This window comes from Prenolepis imparis, unplaced genomic scaffold (assembly GCF_030444845.1).
Source record: "Prenolepis imparis isolate NDT839.2.m4 unplaced genomic scaffold, iyPreImpa1.0 SCAF_277, whole genome shotgun sequence".
In the NCBI taxonomy this organism is placed as follows: domain Eukaryota; kingdom Metazoa; phylum Arthropoda; class Insecta; order Hymenoptera; family Formicidae; genus Prenolepis; species Prenolepis imparis.
Window position 1 is genome coordinate 30,401 of NW_028141435.1, and position 8,731 is coordinate 39,131.

The following is an 8,731-nucleotide window of genomic DNA, read 5'->3' on the forward strand; positions in this document are numbered from 1 at the left end:
TTAGAAGTTTATGCGATGGTTCTAAAATCGTCTTATGTAAAAGGTATCAATCATGTAATTTTTTTGTTAGAATGAAAACGTGAAAAGTGAAAATTTATCAGTGATTTCGCTTGCGTCATGAATCATAAGTTTTAATTTTTACCAATATAGTTTCATATGCTAAAGATCTATCAATCAGTTCTCTAACTTAATATCATATCATTCACTAAAAATAATTGTGATCTAGAACACTCAAGCGTATCTCACATATAGAGGTCCTGTGTTAGGTTCATTCTTTTCACTTTTTTATTTCTAAATGGGTTTTTCAATTTTTGAAATAAAAATATTGATTATAATTTATGTAGCAATGCGTTTTTCTACACAATAATATACATACTTTATTTGTGCTTTGTGAGTATATAGATCGAAAGTTGTAAAAAATACTAGTTACAGACCAGCGACGTTGAGATTGACAGACGTAGCAACAGAAGTAAAAGCAACTTTCAGGCGATCTTTTTTATCAATGATATCTGTATTTATTCGAAAAAGGTAAGTTGAACGATATATTCTTTTTTTACATTTTCATTGAATATTTCTATGTGACTAGAAAATCTATGATTTCTTTCTTTGAAAGAAAAAAATATATTTTCTCATAAATTTTATTTGTTTTTTTTGAAAGTTTTTTTAACTTTTGAGTTCTTTTTAACCTTTGCAGAAAAACAAATAAAATTTATCTTTTTAAAAAATATAGATTTTTTGAAAGAAACCATCGAACTCTTAATTGAGTTTCTTCGATACTTTTATTCCATAAACGAAAGATTGTTCGTGTTTTATTGGCTTTTTATTGCAATTTTGTTGTTAATTTATACAATAATTGTCTATAAAAGCAAAATTAAAAACAAAATTCTGTGAAAATATTTCAAAGTAATATTAGCGTCCAAAATCTATAAAATGGAAATAAAATAAATTTTTTTGTATGATAGCAGAAAAGATTTTAGATACTTTATGAAACATTTCTCCTTCTTGATCATATATTTCACACATGCAAAATGGCCTGTGTGATGCTTAATTAAGGTTATTACCCTGCTTCCAAAATAACCTTTTTGACCTGTACGGCCATAGTTGAGATAGAAAATATATCTTTCTCTGTCGATCTTCTTCGCGCGCGCTTGCACGCTATGGCCTCTTCATTAGTAAGCTCTGTTCGCTACGCTACGCTGGAACTCTGCAAGACCGTCAAGCGCATGCGCGCCAGACCAACGTGCGAGACCTGGGAACGGCATCACGTCTGTATCTTCGTGCATCAAATTCCATTGTGCATTGTGTTCCGATATTAATACGTTATTTCGACAAAATTTTGTGTTGTATCAAAGTATACAGTAATTTACCAGCTATTCTTTTCTAAAGTAAGTATTATATACATAGTATACACATAATTGCTTAATTTCATTAATTTATACAATTTGTAGTTATATTCTAACCTTGTTTCGACCATGGCTATGTACGAGCTTGAAATAAGAAAGAAGATAAAGTTTAAAAAAAAACTTAGAAATAAAATAAATCAATCTCTAGCTATAATCAATAATAATTCAAACTTATTTTATGATTCTTATGGCATTAATACCAATGATGATTGCAACATTGATAATAATGTTAACGATAATATAATGTACAAGAATTCATGTCACATTAATGATAATTGCACAAACATCAATTCAACAATGAGCAATGAGTTACTTCATAACGTGGATAATACTGAAAAATTATTACATGATGTTAGACAGGAAAGAATTGATATACCGCTATCTGAGAAACTAGCCAAATGGGCTATAAAGGAAAATATTACATTGTCAGCGTTGAGAAATCTACTTTCTATTATACGGGAAATACCTGGTTGTGATGATCTACCAAAAGATCCAAGAACACTTTTAAAAACACCTAGAAATGTAGCTGTAACATCTCTAGGTAATGGAACATATTATTATTTTGGTATTGAGAAAACTTTAAACTTATTTTGTAAAAATCACAAGATCAGCATATCAGCAAATAAAGAGTTTTTATTAGCTGTCAACATTGACGGTTTGCCTTTGAGCAAAAGTACTAATAGCTCGTTTTGGCCTATTTTATGTTCTATCAAATCAATAAAAGTTCTTATGAAACAAGTGTTTTTGGTCGCCTTATATCATGGCACAGAAAAGCCAAAATCTGTTGATGATTATTTTAGAGACTTTGTTAATGAATGTATTTATCTATCAGCTAACGGTATATCAATCAATTCTTGTAAATATAATTTTCGAGTTTTAATGTTAATTTGCGATTCACCCGCAAAATCATTTGCCTTATCTATTAAGCATCACACAGGCCATTTCTCATGTACGAAATGTGATCAAGAAGGAGAAATGTATCATAATGTATTATGCTTTATTGAGACTAGAAATTTTTCCAAAAGAACCGATACTTCTTTTAGAACTGCTGCTCAATCAGAGCATCATACTGGTAGAAGCTTGCTGTTAAATATACCAAACTTTAATATGATAGATAACGTACCAATTGACTATATGCATTGTCTTTTGTTAGGAGCTATGAAAAGACTTCTTTGTCACAAACGGTATGGGTGGATTCATGGTAAACCACCTTATAAATTACGAGCTCGTGATGTTAATAAAATTAGTGAAAACCTTTTAAAATTAAAACGATATATTCCTCATGAATTTTCTAGAAAGACGCGTTTTATAAATGAGTGTAAAAGATATAAGGCTACAGAATTTAGGTTTTTTTTATTATACGCTGGTCCTATAGTTTTGAAAGAGATATTATCATCCAAAATCTATAATCACTTCATTACATTAAGTCTTGCAAGTTCTTTAATGATAAGTGAATATTATTCAAAACTTGAAAACTATGTAATATATGCTCATAATTTGATGGAACATTTTATTTGTCAATCCATAAAAATTAATGGTCCAGATTTTGTATCGCATAACATACATAATCTTTTACATTTAAGTGATTGTGTAAAACTGTATGGTGCACTTGACAACTTCAGCGCATTTCCTTTCGAGAATTATATGCAGCAATTAAAAAAAAAGATTCGCAAATCTGCTCAACCTCTGCAACAAATTATTCATCGTACAACTGAAGAATATAATATTACTCAATGTACAAATATCACAGAAAATGATTCTTCTGCGAAACTATTAATGGAACATTTTGACGGACCACTGATAAATAATTGTACATCTCCGCAATACAGAAAAGCACAGATAGATAATTATTGTTTAAATATTTTAAAAATAGCCGATAGATTCGTAGAGTTAAAAACCAACGTTATTATCGAAATTAAAAACTTTGCTTCGTATAAAAATTCTGTATGCTTAATAGGTTATCGATATAGCAAGCAAGAACATTTTTATTCTAAACCATATTCATCATCTTTGCTTAATATTCAATATATAAAAAAAGATAAAAACATACTTGAAATGTGGAATATCGAATTTATAAAAAGAAAATTAGTAGTACTACCATACAAAAAAAAATTAATCTCATTTCCTTTATTACATGCATAATTTTATAATTTTATAATTTATTATTTTTAACCATAAATATAAGTACATTGCTATTATTATTGATATTAATAATTAAAATTTATTAGAGTTGTAATGTTTAATTATAAAAAATTGCAAAAATTAATATTAGATTGCTAAATTTATAAACATATTTGAATGTACATAATATAAAATAATTAGTTTAGTTATAAAATATCCAAGATGACCTGGTACGTTGTAAAATTTGATGATGAGGACACAGTTGAAGCTGTACCTGACATATGGTACATGAAAAAAAATTCACAATGCTATTGGCCACCTGAAGGCACTGCAAAACATATTATAGTAGACTTTATAAAAAAAAAGCAATCTCCTGGAGCCGACTGGGCACTCTATGAAGCAAACCTTTTAGGCAGCTATGGTAAAATACACTTTGACACATTCTCACAGAATACTTTATATAATAAAATACTCCTAAAATGTTTATACGTAAAATGTTAATACATTTAGTATAATACACTAAATGTATTAACATTTTACGAAATTTGTATGGATCGATTTTTTATTGTTTTTAATTTTGTTTTTTATAGACAATTATAAAATAGCACAAAAAAAAGCCAATAAAGCTAAAAACACAAATAATCTCTCCTCTAATAACGAAGAATTGAAAAGGAAATATAGACGTAGAAGGAGCACGAAAAAAAGCCATCATAAAGAATCTGAAAATGAATATGAATTATCCTCTGAAACCGAAGTATCCTCGGATAATGTTATATATCCTGTTCCAACTCCAATAGAAAAAACTCAATTAAGTGGTAAGTAATATAAGCAACAATCATACAATATTATACATATATTTGTAAGACAAGAATTCTATTTTAATATTTCATTAATAATTTTTTGTATAATAAAAATAAAAAAACTCAAAAATTAAATAATGAAAAATACAAAAATAGGGCAAGAGCTTCAGCAAGGTGTTCGTGCAAAATTGTACTTTCTTACTTTCTTACTTTAAGAATTACACAATCTACAAATTGATGATATCAGTAAAACTATGAATCTTTTATTAAGAAGTAAAAGTAATGAGTGGCAGAACTTATCATTGCATGAAGATGTTTTAGATATCACATTTCCAGTAAATGAGAATTCTTTAACTCTAGAAGACTTGTTAGATTCTGAACATAAGTAATGATTGGTAAAGTATATTTGATTATAAATTGATTATAAAAACGTTTTAATGTGAATTATTTAAATTATATAAAACTTTTTGGTAAACGTTTCTGTCCGATATCAGACCTTCAGTAACATAAAAATTATAATAAATTCTACGCCGTAATTATAAACATAATTGTCGCCATAATGTATGTCAAATTAATCATTAATTTTATTAATACTATATCATTCTGTCGCCTATTGATAACACAGTCAAATGTTTTTGTCAAAACGATAGACTCAATCGATATTATTTATATAATTACGGCAGAATTTTGTTATAATTAGTATGTTGCTGAAGAAGGTCTACTATCAAACAGAAACGCGTTTAACCAAGTAATGAAGTAACATTTTGCGCGAACACTTTGCTGTGGCTTTTGTTCTATTTTTATATTTGTAATTATTTTTTATATCAATGCTTTTTAATATTCTGTTTGTGCATATAGTACAGAAAAAAAATATTTAATCTATTCATCAGAAATAATGAAATAAAGATGTACAAAGATGATTTCTTTAAAAATATACAATATTTTTTCATACATTTTATTAGTATACTTTGTTTTTCTGTCTCAAAAGTTAAAAAGTCTCAAAGAAATATCCAATGATATGTAAAAAGAGTAACGTTCAATCATTATTTTTTGAAGGGATTAATGTCACTGACAAAAATGATCAGTTGAAAGCTTCTACCTCTGTTACTACGTCTAATAAGTCTGAAAATCTATCTGCAGTATCACAGCAGCCTACTTCGACTCTTCAACAGAATAATGGTAAGATTAAATTTGTACATGTAATAATGAAAATAAGATTAATTTTTTTTGTAGTACCACTAATTTTCTTTTGATAAATTTGATATTCCATATTTTAAACAAGTTTTTCTCTTTTTTTATATATTAAATATTAAGTAAAGATGATAAATATGGTTTAAAAATGATCTTGTTGTATCGATATCCTATTAAGGCTTTTGGGTACTCGCTGTGACCATGTTGAATCGTAACGTCAGAAGCAAGAAGTGTCACGTTGAGAATTCATAGATGTCATTTTTGGATAAATAAATATTTTGATACAATACCACTTCAGATGGCTTTAACGTACTTTTAAAATACCTCGAAAACTATGCTTTTCTCTTGATAGCCAATCAACAACTGTAAAATGATCGTAATATCAGACTTTGTAATATGGAATAGCTGTGCATGTGCAAGACTGAACGGACTAGGACTTTATATAGCTATTTTTTACAGCTGTTGACTGATTATAAAGGGAAAAAGATAATTTTCGAGGTATCTTAAGAGTATGCTAAAGTCAGGTGTGAAATGTTGTTTTATCAAAATATATCTTTTCATTTAAAAATGGCATCTAAGAATTTTTGTTTTCTCGCCTCTGACGTCACAATTTTGACATGGCCGGAGATGTACAATTATTTATCAGTGGTCTGTCAAAATGTTCTATTAATAGTTTCACAAAACAATCATTTTCTGCAATATTTGTATATTGAGTATTTTGTAATATGTGTTATTTTTTCTATACTATGCGTAAATAAATTATATTATTTTTGAAGGAAGTGTTGCTATATAATTTATAATCGATGTTTTTATTTCAGAATATCAAAAACGAATTCTAAGAGAATTACACATTCTAAGTTTAAAAATGGACGATATTGTTGAAAGTATGAGTCTTTTATTAAAAAGTAAAAGAAATGAATCGCAAGACTTAACTTCGCATGAAGAAATTCTAGATATCACACGATCATTTCCGGTAAATGAGAATTCTTTAGCTCTATTAGAAAACTGGTTGATAGACTCTGAACATAAGAAACTATTGGTAAGAATTTTTAAGTACGATATATTTGATTATAAAAATGTTTCAATTTAAACAATTAAATTAATATAAAAAATTATTCAATATTTAAGTCTTTATTTTACAATTTTTCAATTAAAGAAATTAAATAATCTTTTTATAATGGCAGTCGCAACATTTAAGTCGTATTGGAGGTAGTAACGTTAAAGAGATTGTACGGAGAATTATGTATCATGTATTTACTAACGAAGTTGGTATGATTTACTCTTGGGAAGGAGCAAAGAAAAAGAAAATCTTCAAGGATTTAGCTGTAGCATCTACTATTTTCTGTAAATTAAAAACCATTAAGTTATAATAATACAATTATAATAATAATCATACAATTAAAATTTTGCAAAACTTTTTACTTTAATATAATTTGTGATAATCTTTTGCAGCTGCCGTACGACTCAATAAGAATACTAATGATTGCACAAATGCAGAAATTATAAGTTTTATAAAAGCATGGCTTGTAAGGAGCAAAGATCGTTTTAATAATAACAAAAATAAACCTGCAACTACTCAAGACGTTAATGAGAACCCGCAGATCAGTAACGGAGAGTAGTCTTAAAATATTTAAAACACACTACTCATATGATGGCAGCTATGGTATAGAATAGAGAGTAAAAATAGTACAAAAGTTTCTATTATTTTTAATAATTCTTTGTTTCTTCGCGTACGTTCACTGTACGTATTATATTTACACACAATGAATTTTGTTTTAATTTACTAATATTTACGGTTCTGATAAAAAATATTAATATATTCCTATATTATTCCTGTATTATTAGATTTTTTATTAATAATTTCTAACATACATATGTTGTAGTAATATATTCATATATTGTAGTAATCTTAATTACACTTTTGCGTTATTCAAGTATTTTATTTTCATACATATGTGTTAATATTATTTAAAAAAAGTGTATAGAAGTTGCCATATCTTGCGCTTTAGTTTTAAAATTACAGTTTTGTTATAAAAATACATATGTACCTTATGACTAACTAATATGCATCTTATGCTCATTTCATATACGTGCAATAAATACAATTTTTTTATTACTTCTAAGTTTAACTTTTGTGTTATTTATTCTCTTGCAATAATCTTTTATATAACTTTGTTGAAATAAACATTTAGTTTGTATATAATACGTACGTGCATGGCGTGTACATTATATGTATAGAAGATGTGCATAATACATGCATAGAATGTATATAATACTCGTATGGCGTGTGTACATAATATGTGCGTAGCACGTATGTGACATGTCCAGAATGTCTTCATTTTAAATGATCCACTTGAATATTTCTTAGGGAGTATTTTAGGGGAAAATATTTCAGACAAAAGTTATAGAGTTTAGAGGGAAGTGCTTAATAGTGATCTAAATTTTTAATTACGGTCATTTACTAAAGTCATTTACAGGTCAATTTTGTTTTTAAAAGAAACTGTCAATTATATTTTATATTAATCGATTCTTTGTTATATTCTGTGTAAAAAATTACAAGCGTATTTATAAGATATTTTATGTTTTATAGTTTGACATTTGGTCAATTTTTTAATAATTTCTTACATAAAATGTAACAAAGAATCGATTTATATAAAAAAATTGTAGGAGTTTCCTAAAAAGAAATTGATCTCTATATATATGATCTTGGTAAATGAACGTAATTCAAAATTTAAGTCACCATTAAGTATTTCCTTCTAAACTCTACAACTTTTGAAATATTTTCCCCTAAAATGCTGTCCCTAAGAAATATTCAAGTAAATCATTTAAAATGGAACATTTTGGATATGTTACGTATGTGCTACATGCACATATAATACGTGCGTGGCATGTACATAATATGTATATACATCCTATGCATGTCTTACGCACATTCTATGTATATATTATGTATACATTCTATATACATGATATGCACGTATTATTTTCATCTTATGCATGTGCCATGTACATCTTATGTACATATTATGTACATATGCTATGCACGTATTATGTACAGCCTATGTACATTCTGTACATGTGTCATGTACATCTTATATACATATTATGTACATGATATGTACATATTATGTATATCCTGTGTACATCCTATGCATGTGCCATGTACATCTTATATACATATTATGTATATGCTATGTACGTATTATGTATATCCTA

General features: G+C 27.3%; 1 protein-coding gene across 4 annotated transcripts; it reads left to right on the plus strand.

The window, feature by feature from the left end:
- Positions 1-1,188: 1,188 nt before the first annotated feature.
- Positions 1,189-7,644, plus strand: LOC145948204 (uncharacterized). Of its 4 annotated transcripts, none has more exons than XM_083057941.1 (7): positions 1,189-1,385; positions 1,449-3,945; positions 4,115-4,339; positions 5,381-5,503; positions 6,334-6,554; positions 6,700-6,859; positions 6,968-7,644. In XM_083057941.1, exons 2-7 carry the CDS (start codon positions 3,747-3,749, stop codon positions 7,132-7,134), a joined length of 1,095 nt encoding a protein of 364 aa, XP_082914067.1. In that variant the 5' UTR covers positions 1,189-1,385; positions 1,449-3,746; the 3' UTR covers positions 7,135-7,644. The 4 variants fall into 4 exon arrangements, with proteins under 4 accessions (XP_082914067.1, XP_082914069.1, XP_082914070.1 ...); XM_083057943.1 differs by having other exon boundaries at positions 3,726-3,945; XM_083057944.1 differs by having other exon boundaries at positions 3,731-3,945.
- Positions 7,645-8,731: the final 1,087 nt, after the last annotated feature.

Coding starts and splice junctions, on each gene's coding strand:
- LOC145948204 (XM_083057941.1), top strand. CDS start 3,747: ATGACCTGGTACGTTGTAAAATTTGATGATGAGGACACAGTTGAAGCT. Junction 3,946..4,114: donor AAACCTTTTAGGCAGCTATG/GTAAAATACACT, acceptor TGTTTTTTATAG/ACAATTATAAAATAGCACAA. Junction 6,555..6,699: donor CTGAACATAAGAAACTATTG/GTAAGAATTTTT, acceptor TTATAATGGCAG/TCGCAACATTTAAGTCGTAT.